The sequence below is a fragment of the Hemiscyllium ocellatum genome, chromosome 8 (genome assembly GCF_020745735.1).
Source record: "Hemiscyllium ocellatum isolate sHemOce1 chromosome 8, sHemOce1.pat.X.cur, whole genome shotgun sequence".
Taxonomy (NCBI): Eukaryota; Metazoa; Chordata; class Chondrichthyes; order Orectolobiformes; family Hemiscylliidae; genus Hemiscyllium; species Hemiscyllium ocellatum.
Genome location: NC_083408.1, coordinates 38684199 through 38707439, shown reverse-complemented (window position 1 = coordinate 38707439; position 23241 = coordinate 38684199). Strand labels below are relative to the sequence as shown.

Here is a 23241-nt window from a genome sequence, read left to right as displayed (position 1 = left end):
TCTGTCAGACAGCAGAATTCTTTACTGCAGAGGGCTGTAGAGGTTGGGTCCTTAAGTGCATTCAAGGCTGGGATAGACAGATTTTTCATGAGTCAGGGAGTCAACGGTTATGGAGAAAAGACAGGAAAGTGGAGCTCAAAATGATCAGATCAGCCATGATCTCATTGAATGGTGGAGCAGATTTGATGGGTTGAATGGCCCACTTCTGCTTCTATGTTTTATGGTTGGTGTAACGCATATGATATTGGTGTTCTACAAGTTGGCTCATCAACCATTGATCATTTCGCTTCATGTTAAGGCAACTCGGATTTTCAGTCCCTTAAAACGGTGGACCCTCTGATCTCAACAATCCAAGGTTGGTGAGAAACGCTACTCTGGTTTGCTTTATCCTACTGTCCATTCTATTCAACCCACACAATAATGGGAGTTAAAGCTGGAACTTTATAATATCGATGGTAATATATACCAGCAGATTGTGCCTTCACTGCTCACTTGGCTATTCGTACAGAGGCAGAAGAATCAATGTCATTCAGACATTCAAAGGTTGATAAACAGGATATTTTGAGAAAGATTTGGAGCATTTGTATTTCAAGTGAAGAGTACATTAATCTCCCTTCCCAAGTGGCATGGTGGCTCAGTGGTTAGCACTGCTGCCTCATAGTGCCAAGGACCCTGGTTCGATTCCAGCCTCTGGCGCCTGCTTGTGTGAAATTTGCACGTTATAAAACCATAAGACATAAAAGCAGAACTTAGGCCATTGAGTCTACTGTGCTGTTCAATCATAGCTGATAGGCTTTCCAACCCCATTCTCTCACTTTCTCCATGTAGCCCTTGACAATCAAGAACCTATTTATCCCCATCTTAAATATACACAATGACCTGACCTACCCAGCTTTCTGTGGCAGTGAATTCCATAGATTCACCACACTGTGGCTGAAGAAATTTCTTTTACAAGGTCTTCCCATTACAGTAAGGCTGTGCCTGTATCTGCATGGGTTTCCTCCAGGTGCTTGAGTTTCTTCCCACAGTCAAAGATGTCAGGTTGGATGGATTGGCCATGCTAAATTGCCCATAGTGTCTAGGTTTGTGCAGGCTAGGTGGATTAGCCTGGTAAATGCAGGGCAGCAGGAATAGGATATGAGAATGGGTCTGAGGGGGCTGCTGTTTGGAGGGTCGGTGTGGATTTGATGGGCCGAATGACTTGCTTCCACACTGCAAGGATGCTATGATTCTTCTTCCCTTTTGTCATGTCTTGTGGCTAAGAACTGGAAAAAGCATATGCTTACATCTGTTCCCACAGGTAGGTCTTACATATTGCAGGGGTTGCCAAAGTTGTAACTTGCGGGGATCTATTGCCATTCAAGCACTGCTGGACGGAGTATTCTCCTGAATTTACCACCTGCCATAGGTGTATCAGACAAAATTTATGGGTCAATTTGTTCAGCCACGTTCAGAATACAGCAACTTTTGAACTCGCAGTCTTTGGCCTGGAGATTGGGACCCTACTGATATGCTATATGACTTTCAAATAAGCCTCACGAAGACTCAGTTGGAAAGTGATGATCTATTCTCGAACAAGGAAACCTACAGAGCACAACAGAGAGCGATGCACTATATTGCTATTGCTTCACCCAGTGGTGCTGAATTACACAAAGGGACATTACACCCGGTTCAGCCTCATTGGTTAAGCTTGCATTTTTAGATCGTTTTGGTTGGTTGAAGTATAGTGCACATGAATGACAAAGAGAAAGCCCAACTCCAAGAAAGCAAGAGGATTAGGGAAAGAGTTGGGGAAGGGGAAAGAAATTAAAGCAGAAAAGTTTAAATATCCTACCTTCTCCTTTTCCCGGAGTTGTTCGAACATTTCCTGGATCTCCTGTTTCCACTCTTCTTGCAAGGAGTGAAATGAATCCTGCGGCATTTCAAAAAAGCCTGACTCCTCGATGGCGGTGAGTTGGTCCAGAATACAGCTGAACGAGGGGCGGGAGTGCGGATCTGTGTTCCAGCAATCTGAAGCAAAGGTACCAAAATTTATACTGTTGTGTGTTTCCTTCTACCGGTCTCCTTGCCGAGGAAGAGGTTACAATATGTGGCCAACATTTTTATAGTTTAGTATTTAGATGTTTGGCAAAACATCAGCAATGCTATGGTGCACCATTTTCAAACCTGAAACACTGGGCATTGGTACATCACCAACTCATACCTCATGCAAATATTTAAAAGATGAACTATTTGTTCTCCTCAATCTCACCTTTAATTTTGAACTGGTAGATAAGGAAGGCAAGAAAGGGAATTAGGATCTATGATACAATGGAATATATCATCAGGACAGCTTTCTAAACTAGTCTTTAAACAGCAGGGAAAATGAAGCACAAAATTGGAGAAAATATTAAATCAAAAGAACCTCAACATCAATAGCAGTTCTTTGACAAAGAGATAACATGTCGGATAATGTGAATTCAATTTAATCCTGTGGTTAATCTTCACACTTGTACTGATGTATTTCTTACTCAGTGAAGGTGGACACCTTACCTTCCATGAGTTTGCTGAATAGTTCCGGGCAGGTTGAAGGAATAGGAAGGGACAATTTGTTCATAGCCACCCCATAGGCCACAGCCAGTCCATCAATCCCCCTGAATGGAACTTCCCCAGTCAGTAGTTCCCACAGCAACACACCGTAGCTGAGGAATAAGCAGAAGGCTCTCAGTTAATTTTTAAAAAGTCTTAATTGCATAAAACCTCGTAGCATTTAATATAAAAGATCTCATATCCAGGGCTGGATTCTACACTGACTATACTATCCTGAGAGTGACCACTTGTGGGGGGAAATCTCCCATTATGCAGTCTAAGTTCAACAATGTGTGGAATTGAGACACACTTGGGGTGGGGGAAGGTCTCTCTTTCTCACATGATTTCATGACTCAGCTTATCATACACGCAACAAGAGAAACATAGTGTCATAGAGATGTACAGCACGGAAATAGACCCTTCAGTTCAACTCAACCATGCCAACCAGATATCCAAACTTAATCTAGTCACATTTGCCAGCACTTGGCCCATATTCCTCTAAACCCTTCCTATTCATATATCCATCTAGATGCCTTTTAAATGCTGTAACTGTACCAGCCTCCGACACTTCCTCTGGCAGCTCATTCTATATACACACAACTCTCTGAATGAAAAATGGCAAATTCTGGGCTGAGGTCAGCAGGAAATCAATGCCCTGCAGTTGCAATGAAGTGGGTCAATAATTAAAAGGGTCAGGCATTTACTCACTGCAAGCTAGAAGCTAACACTCGGGCTCCTGGACTTGGAAGCCTGCAGAAAATATTCTGACGTTTCCCTGATGGGCAGGCATCCTTTCCTAGAGGCTGGAAGAACACAGCAAGCCAGGCATCATCAGGAGATGAAGAACGCAATGTTTCGGGTATATCCCACCTTCAGGAATGGTGCTAGAGTGGGTAGGGGGAGCTGCAGATAAAGGTGGTGGTGGGAGGGTTTTGGGTGGGGAGAAGGGTGGAACGGTAAGGTAGCAATAGGAGAATCTGGATGGTAGCTGGAAGTAAGGGTCAGCAAGTGGAATAGAAGGGAGGAGGCGGGCCTGGACACAGAATCACGGGGGAGATGGGTGGGCAGGTTATTTGAAATTGAGAACTCAAAATGTTGAGTCCCAGGCAGAAATATTGGATTCCAGCATCTGACGTTTTTTTGTCTTCTTTCCTAGACCCTCTGCCACCTTATTTGATCAGATTCCCCATCCTTGGTCATCCACAATTTCCCATAGGCATGACACTCCAGGTTTCTGTACTCCCTCACCACCAAACCCCCCACCCACCGCCCCCCCCTTACCCCAGTCAATCATCTTTCATGGCCTGTGCTTCATAGACTGATCTCAAATAAGGTAAGGCGCAGACAAACCCTCCTCAAAGAGGGTGACAACTCACTTCAAAGTCAAGCACGTCACCCACTGGATGCCTCTTATGTGGTCAGGATTCATAAAGACACAGTCAGCTCTCTCGTGGAGAACTTAATTGGAAAGGGGAAACTTAATTCTGGTGATCAGGCCTTTTAATGAGCATAACATGAAATGCAAAAGTAAGGATAAATGTTTCCACATCCTGCTGTTGGGGAGCTTGATTCATCATGGAGGTTCTGAGAACTTAATTGCAAATTAAGTTCATACTCCCCTGATCTTTGACCTCTCACCCAACGAAGTCCTCCCATCCGCCAGGAATTCCACTCTCGGGAGTACTCATCAAACAAAAATTGAACAGCTCCTGTAAAAAGTTGTTCTGTCTGTGTTTTTTTTGTCTCAGAAAACAGAACAGCCAAGTTCTGGAGTCAGATTCTTAGTTTCAAACCTGATGAGTGTTGGTTCTTTGTCTTTAATAGAAAAATATTTATTGACCTGTCCAAAACAGTGAATATGTAGCAACCGAATTCTGAGCACTGCTTTGAGCAGGGATACAGGTTCAAAACTGCCTCTAGCTCAGGACAAGTATTCTTCGCACAAAGAATGACCCAGATATAGAACAGATCCTACATCAGTAAAGGAAGCTAGTCAAAGCAAGATCAGCTACTGTTAGACAGACCACAACTGGAGTACTGTGCGCGTTCTGGTCACCTCACCACAGGAAGATTGTGATAGCATGAGTTGAGGTATAGAGGAGGTTCACCCAGGATGTTGCCTAGTGTGAATTGAGCTATAAAGGAGACACTAGATAGGCTTGGATTGTTTTCTTTACAACAGAGAGGTCGGAGGAAGGGACCTGATTGAGATGTATAAGATTGAGGGGTATGGATAGGGTGAATAGAGAGCAACTGTTTCCCTTGACTGAGGGGTCAATCACAAGATGGTATAATCTTAGGGTAAGGAGATTCAGTCAGGATTTGGGGGAAAAAAACTTTTTCACTCAGTGGGTAGTGGGAATTTAGAAGGCACTGCTTGAGAAGGCAGTGGAAGCCAGAAACCTTATAACCTTTAAAAAAAAATTTGTATGACCACTTCAAAAATCACAACATTCAAGGATATGGGAAATTAGCACAGTTTTAGTGGTAGTTCTGTTGGTGCAGACTAGATGGGCCGAAGGGCCTTTCTGCATTATAAATCTACCTAGGGCTTTGTTGGGTAAAACCATGAGAATGAGGTACATTAATGACAGGGCAAGGGGGCTGAGTAATGTAGCTTTCTTTAAATGGACAAATACATCTTCCTTGTCCATATCCATCTTTTGAGATAGCTTCTCGCTTCATAAAGAATTGCAGCTTTCATACTCACAACATTCTCTGTAAGTAATGAGCTTGATGTTTGGAAAGTATCCAGAGATGCAGATTGCAAGTGAGCTTTTTGTATGTCTGGACAACAACTGCCAAAATAAACATTTTCAAAACGTACACATGCACAGTACCTGAGGCAGCAGTGGGGCAAGAGAGTGGCTGGATATAGTTTGTATCTTAATAGTATAGCTTCTTGAGCCAGAGATTCAGAAATGACCTTCTGGCCTTCCAGTCTGACAGACACAGTGCAGTTTGGAATGATATAAATATTTTTGGAAGTTGAAATGCTCATCTTGTTTGACTGCACCTCCATGTCTACCACTGGTCCTGTCCTCTGTGACACCCTCGCCCCAAATGAGGAGAGGCAGGAAGGTGAGTAAGATGGATAGAGGACAAGAAAACAATAAAAACAGAAGTTGATAAAGAAGCACACAATAGATAACGTGGTGCAACTCCTCATCTCTGCGCATTACAGCAGTCTTTCAAAAATGGCACACATGCAAAATCACAGATATTTTGATTCTGATTGGTCTAATGGATTGCAATAGCAACTTTGTAACCCCACATCAATGTCTCACATATTTAACACTTCAAACTCATGAACTACCAAAGGATTTAATCCTTTCAAAGGTTCGTCCCAGAGTTGACACTGGTATGTAATAGCTGGCTTACCTGCCATTCAGCAACCAGCCAGCTAGCTTTCACCTTCACTCTTTCTTTCCTGTGACTAACATGAATTAAGACATGCACAACCTCTCCGTACATTACCACATCACTATATCTATCCACAGAAATCATATTACCCCCACCTTTTCTTTTTAAATGCGTAAGACACCATCAGGGCAAAGGATAAAGGAACAAGGCCTACCAATAAGTTCATACCTCCAGATGTCGCTGCTCTTGGAGAACATGGAGGATCGGATGACTTCTGGTGCCATCCAGGCATAGGTCCCCGCAGCACTCATCTTGGTAGTCTTGTGCCACTCTCGTGCCAGGCCGAAGTCTGTGATTTTCAGAGTCTTGTTACTAAGGCTCTCATTTTCCACCTTCTCGTGTATCAAAACTAGGGATAAATGGAGTGAGAGTTTTTAACCTCAACAAAAATATCCATGGTGGACAAACTGGGAGATGCGTGCATCATGCTCCTTGCTGGCATATATCCTATTGCAAACTTCAAACCTATTTTACATTTTAAAACTAAACACAAAGGCTGGAAAATATGGCTGCCCGGGGGCACCTGACCTCTTCTTATGAATTTGACCGCAATCCCACAAGGGGGAACTGAAGAACATTCCAGACAGATGTGAATCGTTGAACTTTGCTGCAACCAATCAAATAATCCACTGAATGGGACATATTTATCTTTAGAGGAAATCAAATCTCTGAGTGCCCTAAAGTCTCAAAAAACATGTTGAAATCAACATGAATACAAACAAGCCTTTTGTGTGGAAGAGGTTTTATATTTGTTAAGAAGTTACATCTACCAGCAGTGAATGAACCAAGCCAGAGTTCAGACCAGCTTCATGCCAGCAATCAGCCAACAAAATTAATAGCAATACCTTGCAAACTGTGGAATACAACAGAATGGAAGATTCACTCCACACACCCTCCTCCACCTCCACCTCCACCTCCACCCCCAAAAATTGTTCCAACTTCAAGTTCACCTGAGAAAACATTCTGGAAACTTGACAACGAATACCCTCACAGCCTGTGAACCTTTTGCTTTTGAGACCCATACTTGAACTTTAAGGCATCAAAACCATCCAAGGAACTACAGGCCTATGTCATGGGAAACTGGAGATTGTAAATCAGAGGATGAGATAATTAAACATATTTTCTAATCAACCTTTTAGAGGTGTTATGACACACATCTGGAGCAGGTGTGGATGAACCCAGGCCTCCTGGTCCATAGGTAGAGACACTACAACCGCAGGACAATCATAGTATTTTTAAAAATCAACCTGCTCAGATATGCTTTTACATCACTCTGGAATAGATGAAACTTTAAGCCGAGGCTTCCTGGTCCAGAGGGCGATTGCCATTGCAAGATATTTGCTAATCAACTACTTCAGAGATGTTAGTACACACCTCTTCAGCAGGTGGGACCCAAACCTGGGTGCCTCAGTCCAGGGGTAGGGGCACTACTATTGCATGACAAGAGGTCCAATGCAAGATAATTATAATTGTTTTTATAACCTATTTTTCTAATCAACCTGTTCAGAGATGTTACTACACACATCTGAAGCAGGTGGGACCAAACTGTATATTACCTTCACCAGTGTCTAATCCTCGTGCATACAATTTGTTGCATTTGATTTGGGGTAAGTGTGCAAGGTTAAATCACCTTTTTATTTTAAACAAATAAAACCTGTTGCAACGACTATTTAATTGGGCTACAAATGACAAGGATAAGAAAACACACACATCTGTTATCACAAGACATAGTAGGACATGTGCATTCTGTCCAAGCCACGTGGATATCTTCAATCTTCAGGACAGAAAATATCAAAGAACCATCCGCTAGAGATTTTCAGGCCGTTTCATCACAAATATTCGCTCTTTAGATATGATACTGTGACTGACAACTTTCTGATTATTAATTGTGATCCTGATGCTAAATTATGGAAGAACATGTGGTACCAATATTCCCTCCAAGCAGCCCCAGGCCAGCCATGAGTTACCTTAATGTCTATGCGCGCGCCCAACCAGATGCGCATTTTGTTCTACTGGGTCATGTGGATGTTAAAGATGCCACATCACTTTGAAGATCAGGGGAAATTTCTAGCTGGTCAATAATCTCCCCACCCTTACCTCCGCAATCAGCCACCTTTAGCCACCAGCAGCAAAGAAGAGATCAACAGGCATTGCTATTTGAGGGATCTTGCTGCATGCAACACGCTGGCCTCATTTGCCAGCATATAGTGAGCACACTGTGGTGTCATTGACTAAATGGAGTTATTTGTGGGATTGAGTAAAGTAGAACTGCTACACAGGATTCCTCCTTCTGATCACTATCAGATAGGAAGTAAACCTCCAGCTTCACTCTTGTTAAAGGTGGGTGACCTTACAATCTTCAGTGCTTTGGATCAGATGCAAAGAATGGACATTTGGAAGGCAGTAATTATCACATCCTGTAAGTAATCAAGACCTTCATACGGTTAAATACATGTACATCATTAGTTGACCCCAGTATGAGATGATTAGCTTTTAGTGCAAAATAATTTTGGCCGGTTTTGATCTAATGAACTCAGGAGTTTGAAGCATAGGCCGCATGTGAAGATGCATGAAAAATATGCATTAAGGTTGTAAACTCATTACATTCTGCTCACTTTCAACTTCATCACTGAAGCACTTTAAGAAAACCAGTGAGAGATCTGAAAAATTCAATACTTTTCTCACCAGCAACAAACACTTAATAGGTCCGTATGATCTAGGTGAGTTTGTCATAATCACAAACTGCTATGGGATGGGTACACTTCAGAGTGTGGATCAACAAACCAATTTGTGGTGGGCAGGCGAAAGCAGGGACCACCTCATGACAGCTGGTCACTCACCACTTTACACATTCATCCACCATCTGGGACCACCTGAGGTCACTCCACTTCCTCCTTGAACACAGTCCATCCACCTGAACTTGTTCTCACGTTCAATAACCCTAGCTTCAACTCTACTGACTTCCTCCAAACGGTGCTGCTTTTGAAAACTCTCAGGTATAAACAGTACCTGTCTTCTGTAGGACATGTTAAACATCCTTTGTTCCAGTTTTACTCAGGTGTTCTCTCTGAATCTCTTCGGTACTGAGAAAACTGCATTGGTGCTCAACTCATCTCTTACCTTGAACTGGAGAATTTCATTACATTCTGCTTCTAAGGAGGACACTTCTAACTGTTCCATTCCTTTCCTGACCTTCTGTAAACATCTCAGGAGAGGGAGTGCTCATTGATATTGACATGCCACCAACTCCTACATTTGCTGTCACTATATTTCTTCCAAGCCTGGTTCCCAGGGTACTCCGCTTTCCTTCCCTAGTTTTGACATTTCCTTCATGTCTGCTCTGATGCAATTGCCCGCACTAGGGCTTCTGAAATGTTCAAAGTCGAAGAGTGTGTAGTGCTGGAAAAGAATAGCCCATCAGGCAGCATCCGAGGAGCACGAGTATCGATGTTTTAGAGTTCTCACTTTCTCCTTCTGAAATGTTCTCCTCGTTTGTCATCTCCGTGATAGGCAGAGTCTTCAATAATGTCTGGATTTTGCTTACACTTCAGCTTTTATGGATTCTTCTCCCTCACAGATCTGTTAGGGACTCCAGGTACAGTGCATCACCTTTCAACATGTCCAATAGGATCCAAATATATCCGGTTTCAGTGATTTGCAAGAGAGTGTTCACTCATCAATTACCTCCTCCCATCCCCAACCTCTCTCTCTCCCCTAGTACATTCCTAAACACGCACAGGAAATTGAACAATTGTCCTTCCAGCTCCTCATAATACAACCAGACAGTGCCCCAAACACTCCTGCTGCATGAGAAGGTGGTTTATAATGCCCTGCTCACAGAATGCCATCCCTTCTACGTTGTGGAATTGAGTAATTGTTTCCTCAACTGTGACACTGAGCTTCTGGTCACCCGCTGCTTAAATCCTCTGAATCCACTCCTGGCTCCTTTCCTCTTCAATGGAACCTCGACAGAGCAGAGAGAACTGCGCTTCCTGTTTATCCCAGGAACCTCTCAGCTCTTTGGCTTTAACCAACTTCAGATCTGAACCATACTCCATTCTTTCTATGTGAAAGCAGGTGGTATTAAGATGGCAATGGGTGCACCAGCATTTTTCAGGAACAGTGAGATGGAGTGACCAGCAGATATGGTATTCACCTGCCTTTTTCTCCCAAAAGTCTCAGGCATCTTTACCAGATTCTTCTTGTTTTCCCTCAGTTGCTGTTCTGCTGCAAACCATTTGTACATTTTGCGACCCTCACACACATCTTTCATTTCTCTCCTTCATTGCCTCTTTTTGTCTTCCGTCATCAAGGCTTGTCAGTTAATCAGCTCCTATCCTCCATCTGATTACAGTTCAATTTGATTTCTCTTGGTTTCCACTTCTTTGAATTGGAAAAGAAGCGAACTTTTATGGATGCTGACATCTGAAATGGAACAGAAGACGTCAGGAACACTCAACAGATCAGGCAGCTTCTGTGAAGAGCGAAAACTGTTTAAAGCTTACAGCTTGATGACTTCCCAGCAGATCAGTTCTGATGAAATTCATGACAAGGAGGAAATGTTTAACTAATTTACTGGAATTCTTTGACGACATTACGAGCGCAGTGGACAACAGGAAACCAGTGGATGTGATGTATCTGGATTTCCAGAAGGCATTCAACAAAGTGCCTCACAAAAAGGCTGCAGCATAAGATAAAGGTGCATGGCACTATGGGTAATGTATTAACATGGATAGAGTGTTGGTTAACTAACAGAAAGCAAAGAGTAGGGATAAATGGGACTTCTTGTGATTGGCAATCAGTGGCTAGTAGTGTGCCTCAGGAATCAGTGTGGGGACTGCAATTGTTTACAATTTACATTGATGAGTTAGGGACCAAGTGTAGTGTGTCAATGTTTGGAGATGACACTAAAATGACTGGCAGAGCAAATTGTGCAGAGGACACAAAGTGTGCAAAGGAATATAGATCAGTCAAGTGAGTGGACAAGGGTCTGGCAGTTGGAGTACAATGTTGGAAAATGTGAGGGTATCCATTTTGGTAGAAATAACAGCAAAATGGACTAGTATTTAACTGGTAAAAAAATTGGAGCATGCAGCTGTGCAAAGGGACCTGGGTGTCCTTGTGCTTGAATCATAAAACGTTGGTTTGCAGGTGCAGCAGGTAATTAAGGAGGCAAATAGAATATTGTCTTTCATTGCTAAAGGGATTGAGTTTCAAAATAGGGAGGCTATACTTCAGAAAGGATGTAGTGACACTAGAGGGAGGGTAGAGCACGTTCACAAGATTGATTCCAGAATGGAGAGGGTTGACTTATGGGGACAGGTTGAGTAGAGTGGGATTATATTGATTGGAATTTAGAAGAATGAGGGAGGATCTAGAAACATATAAAATTATGAAGGGTATCGATAAGATAGAATTAGCGAGGTTGTTTCCAATGGCGGATGAAACCAGAAGTAGGGGGCATAGGCTCAAAATAAGGGGGCAGGCAGGAGACTGGAAGAACACAGCAAGTCAGGCAGCATCAGGAGGTAGGGAAGTCAGCATTTTGGGTGTAATCTTTCTTCAGAACTGGGGCTTGGTATAAAAGGAGCTGCAGTTAAAGGGGGTGTCAGGGGTAGGGTGGTGAAGTGGGAATAGGTGAAGACAGGTGGAGGGTACGACCTGGTTAGTCAATGGGAGGAATGAATCCATTTGGTGGCAGGGAGGAATGGAAGGGAGGAGGGGGGGCTGGGAAGGGAGGTTATTTGAAATTGGAGCAATCAATGTTGACACCTCTGGGCTGTAGGCTGCCCAGGCAGAAAATTGTTCCTCCAATTTGCAGTTTGATTTGATGTAGCAACAGAGGAGGCCATGGATTGTCATGTCGCAAAGGGAGTGGGAAGGGGAATTAAAATGGGTCGTAACTGGGAGGTCTGCTCTCCCTGTGGGCCCGGGAGAGCAGATGTAGGTTAGAGTGGAAGAAGAACTTCTTTACCTGAAAAGATTGTGAATCTGTGGAACTTCCTGCCCAGTGAAGCAGTTGAGGTTACCTTGTTGAATGTTTTTAAGACAAGGATTGATTTTTGAACAGTAAATGAAATAAGGATGATGGTGAGAGAGTAGGTAAGTGGAGCTGAGTCTATTGAATGGCAGAGCAGGCTCGGAGGACCAGACGGCCTACTCCTGCTCCTAGTTCTTATGTTCTTACGTAAATTGAATGCTCAGAGTTGCATGTCAAAACATAAAGACAAGGCCAGAATTAGGGGCCATAGTGTGGAGTGAGAGACGCGCACACACACATACGCACACGCGCGCGCGCACACACACACACGCAGGGAATCTTTTCTGCAGTGAATCGTCTCATTTTGCCTCTATCCAATCCATCATTCCTGCATCAGCTCTTTAGAGATCTATCTAATTAGCCCCAATTCCTTACTTTTTCTCAATATAAAGGTAAATTTATTAACCTTCACATAATTATGAAATTTTTAAAAAACATTTTAATGGAACCTGCTGTCACTACCCGTCAGACAGTATATCCAAGGTTGAAATGATGAGAGATTGTGAAGCTCCAAGATGTAGAGGGATCTTGTTGCCCTTGGAAAAGGTTAGATATAGATTCATTAAGAAAATAGAAACCTCAGAGAATTTCATCATTTATTGTGAAGGGAATCAAATACAAAATTTAGGAGGAATGTTTTTGTTATACAGAGTACAGGTGAGATCATACCTGGAGTACATTGTACAGTACTGGTCACTTTGGTTGGGAAAGGATGTAAGTGCATTAGAAGCAGTTGAGAGAAGGTTTACAAGATTGATATCTGGAATGGGCAGGTTGGTTTATGAGAAAGGTTGGGCTGGCTAGGTTTGTATCACTGGAGTTTAGATGAGAGATGAAGTTGAGTCTTGAAGGTTCCAAGTGACGAGGCTGAGATTGCTTTCTTTGGCAGCCTTTCCATTGTGGGATCATTCTTTGGGACATAAGTTTGTTGATGAAAGTCCTGGGAAAAAATGGCCTTAGTTTGAGAGTGTTGTGCCATTGCGAGTTCTTGTTTCTGGAAATTCCCACCAGTCAATGCCATATTTTGTAGAACATTGGTGAATCTATTGTTCTCTCTAACTTTGCTCTTGTGATTCCCATTCCAAGTCTTTGATCATGCATTTCCCTCACCAATTCATGCAAAATCATGCAACATATCATTTGATTATATCTCTCACTATATAATGATTCTTATACACTATATATTGTAAGTTTGGATGGACAATTATTACAATTGTAACTATAACCTAGAATTGTTAATATCTTTGCAACACCAAAGGTTCCTCCTTAGAAATCCAAGAACCATGTTTGTTTGGATGTCATCTGTTGCATGTGGAAACCCCAATGAAGATTGTTTTTAAGATGAACCACCAGATATGGTTGTGTACTTATCTGCTAAAGAATTTTATTGCAGAACTTCAAGTTATCTTTTTGAAAACAATGGGTGTCCATATTTGATTCACAGAAATATAGAAAATATGATCAGGAATAGGCCACTCAAGGCTGTTCTGCCAGTCAATATGATCATGGTTGATCATCCAACACGGTGCCCTGTTCCCACTTTCTCCCCATACCCTTTGATCGTTTTAGCCCCAAGAATTATTATCACCTCCTTGAAAGTTTTCAATGTTTTGGTCTCAAACACTTTGTGTGGCAGAGAATTCCATAGACTCTCAACTATCGGAGTGAAGAAATTTCTCTTCATCTCAATCTAAAATGACTGCTCTCCATCTATAAACTGTGACCCATAGTTCTGGAATCCTCATCAATAGGAACATCCTTCCTGCATTTACATTGTATAGGTTTGTCTGACATCAACCCCGCAATCTTCTAAACTCCAGTGAATATAGTCCTAATAGATCCAGTCTTTCTTCACATGTCAGTCCTGCCATCCCAGGAATCAGTCTAGTAAACCTTTGTTGAATTCTATCCACGGTCAGAACATCCCTCCTCATATAAGATGACCAAGGCTACACACACCTCCAAGTGTGTTCTCACCAAAGCCCTGTACAATTGCAGCAAGACAACCCTGCTACTGTACTTAAATCCTCTCCCTTTGAAGCACAATGTACCATTTGCCTTCTTCACCAACTGCTAAAACAGCATGCTGACCTTCAGCAACTGGTGGACAAGGACACCCAAGTCACACTGCACCAAACCCTTTCCCAATCTATCATTGTTCAGATAATAATCAGCCTTTTAGTTTTTGCTACTTCATTATACCTCACCTGCCATGCATTAGCTCACTCACTCAACTTGTCCAAATTGCACTGAAGCATCCCTGTATCTTGCTCACATTTCATCCAAACACCCAGCTTGTATCATCTGCAAACTTGGAGATATTCACACTTCGTAATCTCACCTGAATGGTTAATATTCATACTTCTTTTCCTTGTATAATTAAAAGGTTTTTATAAATTGAATTTCTCTCATCATTTTGATTACTCTTCTGGATGGTATTGCACTCTGGAAAGTATCTAACTCAAACTAAAAATTTAAAAGTCGCAATATTCATTTGCACTATAAAAATCTTTGAATTCTGTGATTTTATGAAATTAACAGCAGAGAAGGGAAGGGAAAAGACTTCCTCTTGTCTAAAGAAACCGTTTTATTTTTACTGATAACACTTGAGGGTGGGAATATTTCTATCTTGCTCCCAGACAAAGCACATGACTACGAGGTACAATTCCACCCCTGGTTCTGAGGCCATTGGTCTCTCATCATGACGAGCAATCAAACTGGGTTCAGTTATAGGCTAGTCAACTGTCTTGTCAAAGTTCCCTGCTCCAACTCGAAACTTAAGTGTTTTTTGTCACAAATTCTCTCCTTTTGTTTTGTTACATAGTTAGTACTAATGCAGCCAGTTCCTCTACAACGCGATGGTTGCGTTCTTGTGCAACCCTTAAATGTTGGTACTGTAATTGTGTACAGCCACACATGTTTTAAACGTGCATGCTGTAGAAACAGCATCCCCATTTCATCAATCACATCACAGCGAATTCGCGTTGATGTAACGTGTGTTATAATAGAATGATTTGTAATAAAAATGTTATACTCTTTGCTGGACTTCAATAAACTCTGTCCCCAATGGGATCTCCCTCACCATCTTGACATTCAATCACATCCTTTTACTTTTTCTCTAATTACATTTCCTGTAGCAGTGACTACATGCCAGCCTAAAGTCATGAGAGATACAAGTCTTTCGTCTTCACCAGCAGTATTTAAAGTACTGAAAGCGGACTTTAACTTCTGGAGTGACATAGACAACGAAGTTAGTCCATCAACTTCTTTCCTTCTTACACAGATCCTTGAGACTAAGGATAGTTTTATTCCAATCCAGACTCCCGAGGTGACTAAACCATGCAGAATCTGTAATTCCTGCTGCAGCTGCAAATGTGTTGCTGGTCAAAGCACAGCAGGCCAGGCAGCATCTCAGGAATAGAGAATTCGACGTTTCGAGCATAAGACCTTATTCCTGATGAAGGGCTTATGCTCGAAACATCGAATTCTCTATTCCTGAGATGCTGCCTGGCCTGCTGTGCTTTGACCAGCAACACATTTGCAGCTGTGATCTCCAGCATCTGCAGACCTCATTTTTTAATTCCTGCTGCAGATAAGGTTTAGAGTGTTTGAAGAGGCATGTTGCTGGGATACTCAGATTTTCACATGCTCCTTCCACTGGTTGTGTCTGGCCTCCACCTGGACCCATCTGAGAGGCTTGGGCCGTTTTAGGCAAGTGATTCCCATGAGTCAGTGGTGAAATTGCTTTACTTTTAGGATATTTTTGAGGATGTTCGACTGGTTTTCCCGGTCCTGCTTGCAATGCAGAGGCACACCTAAGAGAGCTCATTTTGAAACTCCTGGGTACAACAGTACAGTAGTAGTGAAACTCCTGGGTAGTACAGTACAGTAGTAGTTCATAGTTGAACAGTACGTAAAGAAATTTAAGCAACTTGTGAATTCTATGGCTTTTAAGAACTGTTCACTTTCCTCATTATGATATGTATTGACTCCTGTTACTATTACTTGAGCCATTTATCCATTGCTCATTTTCCCTTCAAGTATGTCATATATGCGTGTGTGCGCGTGTGTGTTTATAGACATGTATGCTATTCCTCTCCTTCACTTTGTCTTCACCTAGAAAAAGAGTTTGTTGAGTAATACACCTTGCAGTTCCCCCATCTAATCATGATCCAGAAATTGTTGTCAAAAAGTGATCAAGTTACAGTTGGTTCAGTGTAGAATCTGTGATGCTTCTTGTAGCTGAGCAGCCTGCCTGACAACCAGTTAAAGATTCACATCCTGAGTAGGAGCGACATGAATAAGGCATCAGAGGACAGTAAGCATCATTGGCACTCCATCTCAGCAAGAACGTGTACATTCAAGAGTGGGGTGAACAATTCTCACTCTGTTGACTCTGCAGAACAAACTCCCTTGTCAGCATTCCAGGAATATGCTAGGACGACTATTTCCAGCTGGCTGAAATCTGGCTCTGTAAAGTGAGTCTCTGCAGAGCCTGCCAGCTGCTGCCTGATGCTAGCAAGCTCAGCTTGGTACATTAAGCTGAGTAAGCAGAAATGCACTTAACCAGGCAGTAAGCACCAACAGCAAAGTGGATGGCATCCAGCTCAGGACCAGCAATAGATAGTCTTTGGTCACCCCAAACTGGACCCAATACCTGACTGAGTGATATCAGACTTGCAGGATTAGAAAATGCAAATCAGAATTAGCACTGGAAGCTCTATCTTGCATAGACGATAAATCCTGAACAGTGCACTCTCTCAAAACATCATAACCTGCAATTTGCATTTCACAGAAAGGAATGAACAACATAAGTTCTCAGAATGCTTTTATTATATTAAATTGATTTGTTTAGTTTGAGTTGATGGCAAACCAGGGACTCCATTATGTATTTTGTCACTCATTATCAGATCAGGAAATCGTAACAGAAGTCAGATAGATCACAATTGCATTCTAGACTACAAAGGGCAGCAGTCGGCTGACAGAAGGTCAACGTAGATTAAAAAAGGCTTCAATGCCAAGATCTAGGGGATAAATGCTCAAATGGTTCAGACGCGTGCAGAAAATTACACGTTCCAGTAATAGTTCACTACAACCAAAGTTTTCAAACTGAATAAATGTAATTCCTCTACATCCTACTGTGCTTCAGCTGCATTCTAACAGAGTCACAGCATGACTCAGCACCCACATACAGAACATGCTCAAGTAAAAACGAGGCAGTCAGCACATTTACACAAGTGGCTGAGGGCTTGCATAATTACAATGTCAAAATTTGCATAATTAGAATGTCATTGACCCTCATTGTCTGACCAAATTTAGAACATCGCTAAAAGAGTTAAACATGGTGATTGAACTTGAAGGATTATTGGTGTCATGCAAAATCACAATCTATGACTACACACAGTACAGTATATGGTTATTTATAGCTGTTCTGAACACCAAGCCTATGAGCTGCTTAATCTATTGCAGTTTGACCTAAATCCCACGAGGTGGAAGCAAAACCATAGATCTCAGACAAAGAGAGATCCACCATCAAAATGGAAATCATAATTTTGCTAGTTTAGATGAACAAAGACAGAAACATGAATGAGAGGGATCCGGCAGAAAGAGATGGGGAGATACAGTAAGAGAGGAAGTGGGAAAACTGAAGTCATCTCAGATAAACATGAAGTGATTGATGTTGATATTGGGCACGATAAGGCAATTACTTTTCCAAAGTCGTTGGACATACAGTAAACCCAGTCAAGGCATTATAGCATCCCCTGAACAAAACCCAGGACAGGATTTCTCTGTGGATTCCTGAACCCTTTTATCAAGGTGCAATGTGGCCCAGAAGGCCAACTTTGGTGTGGGAATTACTCTTGCAATGTGATTTTCCCCAGGACAGAGGGTGGGGCTTATCTTCCAGTTGGAATAGAATAGGATAAAATATCCTTTATTGTCATGTGTACTCAATTACAGGAGTACAGTGAAAAGTTTACAAGGTTACCTCTTATGGCACCATCTTAAGTACATGTAAACACAATATTCAAAGGATCATTAGAAATAAGCCATAGTTAAAGGATTGAAAGTAGAGTTAGGAAATAAATTTCAGCAGCAACACCACTCTCCAGGTTGAATTGCAACAGAATCTGTACAGTAGGTAAGAGCTTTTAGACCTGCTCGGGTGCTGTCCCACACACCTGACCCCCAAACCTGCAAGGGGCAGCCCCCTGAAATCAACAGGCAGGGTAGGAATTCCGACTCGATGACCTTCAATTCCCTGAAGTGGCTTTTAAACAGAGCAGTTTGGCGAACTGCTACCTGCTGAGAGATAGCCCTGCCACCAACCACCCTTCCATTGTATCCTCCCTCTACAAACAAAGACCCAGGAGCAGGATAGAACAGGAAACCAGTTTGCTGACCAGAACTGGAATGGCAATCCCCTTTTGGTTCGTCCTTCCTGCACTATTCAAACCTGTTTCAGGTCTAAGTGGGACATTTAAATCAATCTCTGGACAATATTAAAAATGTTGTTTGTGATAAGAATCAATGAGAAAAGAACCTTTCCAAAGTCAAAACAACTATTTCCTCTCTCTGATATGAAAAGTTAAAGATTATGTCAGCATCGTAGATGAAGAGCACACAAGACTAATTAGCCAGAAAACAGGAAATCTCTATAAAATGTATTGAAGGACTTCTTATTGTAAGGCTTACAATAATGTTACCAATGAAGCAGAGAGGGTACAGGGTGAACATATTGTCCAGGGGGGACTTAATGAACAAAGAGGGTACAGCAATTGCAGAAAGTGCAGGACCATTTCGAACATAGATTGTGCGAAGGTGAGGACTGCTGATGCTGGAGAGGAGAGTCGAAATTTGTGGCGCTGGAAAGGCACAATGGGTCAGGCAGCCGAGAAGCAGGAGAGTCAACATTTGGGCATAAGCTATTCATCAGGAATGTGGGTGGGTGGGGCTGGGGGCGGGGAGATAGCTGGGAAGGCTATTTATGATAGCCAAGTAGTGACGTCCATGGACTCACAAAATGGGGGGGACATAATGAATGGTCAGAAAGTGAAGTGTAAGTATTGACAGAAAGTAGAGAAATGTCTGTTACACCAGAAAGTGACCATGGAGTAGAGAAAGATTTTGCAAGAGAGAGGTTTTGCAATGGCAGCCCCAATAAAGCTGATATGCAAGGCCACAACTTAACTAGATTGGAGAATAAAATTAATGTTACAAGCAATCTCTCAACAAAAGTAGCAGCAGAAAATCATCATGACCATGACTTTTCATGGCTGTGAATAAAACTAAATTAAACATGTAAGAGAGAGAGAGAGAGAGAGAGAGAGTTGGAGACAGTTTGGAGTTTATTCTGAGGTAGCAGATAAGGTTCTACAAGCTAGGTTAGATTTGAATGGAATAAGTCTTTGAAACTGGGACTTAGAGTTAAAGATAGGCTAGTTACTTGGGGTATTGAAGAATGGATTCTTCTAAATTTGGAAAAGTAATTTTAAAACTCTTTTTGGTTTGTTTGGCCATGTATTTTGGGAGTTTATGAGCATGGACATAAAAGCTAAACTTCTATAAAGTGATATTTTTCAACAAGATGCATTTCTGATATCAAAAAAAAGCAAGTACAGAAGAAAAACAAAACACAATGTGCCAACGACCTGAATGATGCCTCCAGAAGCTGGCATTTTTCAGCGAGATCTATTTTGCTGTTCAATTAAAATCTGAGGATTCTGGATAATCCAAGATGGAGTTCGGGAAAAATTTCTGGCTGTAACAGCTGCTCCTTTTTTGAGGTATTTTAGGTGCTAGAAGTGATTTCCTCAAATTCCAGGAGCAGTAAATACTGTTTTATATGCTGTTGCATTGTTTTGGAACTTTGTAAAAAAAAAGTCAAAACAACAGCAGTTTAAAAGGGAGAAGAACAGGCAAAGGAAGCACATGGTGAGGTCATTGCAGGAGAGAGAGAAAGAAAAAAACTGACACTGCCTTTGCTGCTTGAATTCATGTATCGCTGGACATCAGAGTGTGCCTGGGAAAATTAACAAACAGTGAAATTCACAACTGATCTTGGAGGAACTTTTGGGCGAAGTTCACAGCACAGTAGCAGGTAAATATACTGTTGTTTTAAGTGTGACCTACAGAAAGTCTGCAGTAGTGAGTAGAGTGGGTTCTTTCTTGATTATATGTTTTTGGAGATATGTCTCTTGATTAAACTTAAAATATAAGCCACAACTATTAATTTAACCTAGGGAAGTGTTTGCAGAGGAATAAGTCATTGATATTTTCTCGGTCTGTAGATGGTGAAGAAGCAAGAATGGCCCTTAGTAGAGTGAAATGTGCTTCTTGTCAGATGTGGGAGTTTAAAGAGAGTTTAAGGATTACAGTTGATTATATCAGCAATAAATGCTGTTGGTTGCGAATCTTATCAGATTGAATGGATTGGTTGGAGAGACAGTTAGAAGCAATGAGGAATTTGCAACAACAACAGTGTGTGATGGATGGTAGTTATAGAAAGGTGGGGTGTGGGGGGGGGGTGGGGAAGTCTCAGATACAGTCACATAGATGGGTTAACTCCAGGAAAGGTAAGAGAGGTAGGCAGCTAGTGCAGGAGTCTTTTATGGCTATACCCGTTTCAAACAAGTGTGCTGTTTTGGAAAATGTGGGGGTGGGGGGGGGGAATGGACTCTCAGGGGATTGTAGCACGAACAGCCAGGTTTCTGGTATTGAGACTGGCTCGAATGCAACAAGGGGTACGACAGGCTCCAAGAAATCAATTGTATTGGGGATTCTCTAGTCCGAGACGTTTCTGTGGCCAGCAGCAAAAAATCAAGAGTGGTGTGTTGCTTCCCTGGTGCCAGGATCAAGGATGTCTCAGAGAGGGTGCAGAATGTTCTCACGGGGGAGAGGAGTCAGAAAGAGGTCATTGTCTACATTGGAACCAATGACATAGGAAGGGAAAAGGTAGAGATTCTGAAGGGAGATTACAGAGAGTTAGGCAGGAATTTAAAAAGGAGGTCCTCAAGAGTAGGAATATCTGGATTACTCCCGGTGCTACAGGCTAATGAGTGCAGGAATAGGAGGATAGAGCAGATGAATGCATGGCTGTGGGGCTGGTGTATGGAAGAAGGATTCACATTTTTGGATCATTGGAGTCTCTTTCGAGGGTAGATGTGACCTGTACAAGAAGGATGGATTGCACCTAAATTGGAAGGGGACTAATATACGGGCAGGGAAATTTGCTGGAACTGCTTGGGAGGATTTAAACTAGTAAGGTGGGGGGGGGGGGGGGGGAGGAGGATTTAAACTAGCAAGGTGGGGGGGGGAAGGTGGAAGGCAGATGAACTCAGGGCATGGTTAGGAACATGGAACTGGGATATCGTAGCAATTACTGAAACATGGCTCAGGGATGTTCAGGACTGGCAGCTTAATGTTCCAGGATACAAATGCTACAGGAAGGTCAGAAAGGGGATAGGCAAGAGAGGAGAGGAGTGGCGTTTTTGATAAGGGATAGCATTACAGCTGTGCTGAGGGAGGATATTCTTAGAAATACATCCAGGGAAGTTATTTGGGTGGAACTGAGAAATAAGAAAGGGACAATCACCTTATTGGGATTGTATTATTGACCTCCTAATAATCAGAGGGAAATTGAGAAACAAATTTGTAAGGAGATCTCAGCCATCTGTAAAATTAATTCATCTGCCTTTGAGAGACCCTATTTTCTCTTCAGTTACCCTTTTGTCCTTAATATATTTGTAAAAACGCTTTGGATTCTTCTTAATTCTATTTGCCAAAGCTATCTCATGTCCCCTTTTTGCCCTCCTGATTTCCCTCTTAAGTATACTCCTACTGCCTTTATACTCCTCTAAGGATTCAATCGATCTATCCTGTCTATACTTGACATATACTTCCTTCTTTTTCTTAACCAAACACTCAATTTCTTTAATCATCCAGCATTCCCTATATCTACCAGCCTTCCCTTTCACCCTGACAGGAATATGCTTTCTCTGGATTCTTGTTATTTCATTTTTGAAGGTTTCCCACTTACCAGCCGTACATTTACCTGCGAACATCTGCTTCAATCAGCTTTTGAAAGTTCTTACCTAATACCGTCAACACTGGCTTTTCTCCAATTTAGAACTTCAACTTTTAGATCTGGTCTATCCTTTTCCATCACTATTTTAAATCTAATAGAATTATGGTCGCTGGGCCCAAAGTGCTCCCCCACTGACACCTCAGTCACCTGCCCTGCCTTACTTCCCAAGAGTAGGTCAAGTTTTCTTGGTTAAGAAAAATAAGGAAGCATATGTAAGGTATAGACAGGATAGATTGAGTGAATCCTCAGAAGAGTATAAAGGAATTAGGATTATACTTGAGAGAGAAATCAGGAGGGTAAAAAGGGGACATGAGATAGCTTTGGCAAATAGTATTAAGGAGAATCCAAATGGCTATTACAAATATATTAAGGACAAAAGGGTAACTAGGGAGAGAGTAGAGCCCCTCAAACATCAGCAAGGTGGCCTTTGTGTGAAGCTGCAGAAAATGGGGGAGATTCTAAATGAATATTTTGCATCAGTATTTACTGTGGAAAAGGATATGGAAGATATAGACTGTAGGGAAATAGATGGTGACATCTTGCAAAATGTCCAAATTACAGAGGAGGAAGTGCTGGATGTCTTGAAAAGGTGGATAAATCCCCAGGACCAGATCAGTTGTATCCTAGAACTCTGTGGGAGGCTGGGAAAATGATTGCTGGGCTTCTTGCTGAGATATTTGTATCATCAATGGTCACAGGTGAGGTGCCAGAAGACTGGAGGTTGGCTAACGTGGTGTCACTGTTTAAGAAAGGTGGTTAGGACAAGCCAGGGAACTACAGACCAGTGAGCCTGACGTCGGTAGTGGGCAGGTTGTTGGAGGAATCCTGATGGACAGGATTAACATGTATTCAGAAAGGCACGGACTGATTTGGGATAGTCAACATGGTTTTGTGCGTGGGAAATCATGTCTCACAAACTTGATTGAGTTTTTTGATGAAGTAACAAAGAGGATTGATGAGGGCAGAGTGGTAGATGTGAGGTATATGGATTTCAGTAAAGCGTTCGGCAAGGTTCCCCATGGGAGACTGGTTAGCAAAGTTAGATTTCATGAAATACAGGGAGAAGTAGCCATTTGGACACAGAACTGGCTCAAAGGTAGACAGAGGGTGGTGGTGGACTTTA

At 42.2% G+C, this 23241-nt stretch overlaps 1 protein-coding gene across 1 annotated transcript in view; it reads right to left on the bottom strand.

The window, feature by feature from the left end:
- Positions 1 to 23241, bottom strand: part of map3k9 (mitogen-activated protein kinase kinase kinase 9) — a 137028-nt gene that overhangs the window by 23367 nt on the left and 90420 nt on the right. The window contains exons 4-6 of the mRNA XM_060828945.1: positions 6160 to 6340; positions 2533 to 2681; positions 1835 to 2010 (exon numbers count right to left, since the gene is read on the bottom strand). Coding sequence (XP_060684928.1) covers positions 1835 to 2010; positions 2533 to 2681; positions 6160 to 6340 — 506 coding nt within the window. The remainder of the gene's footprint in view (positions 1 to 1834; positions 2011 to 2532; positions 2682 to 6159; positions 6341 to 23241) is intronic.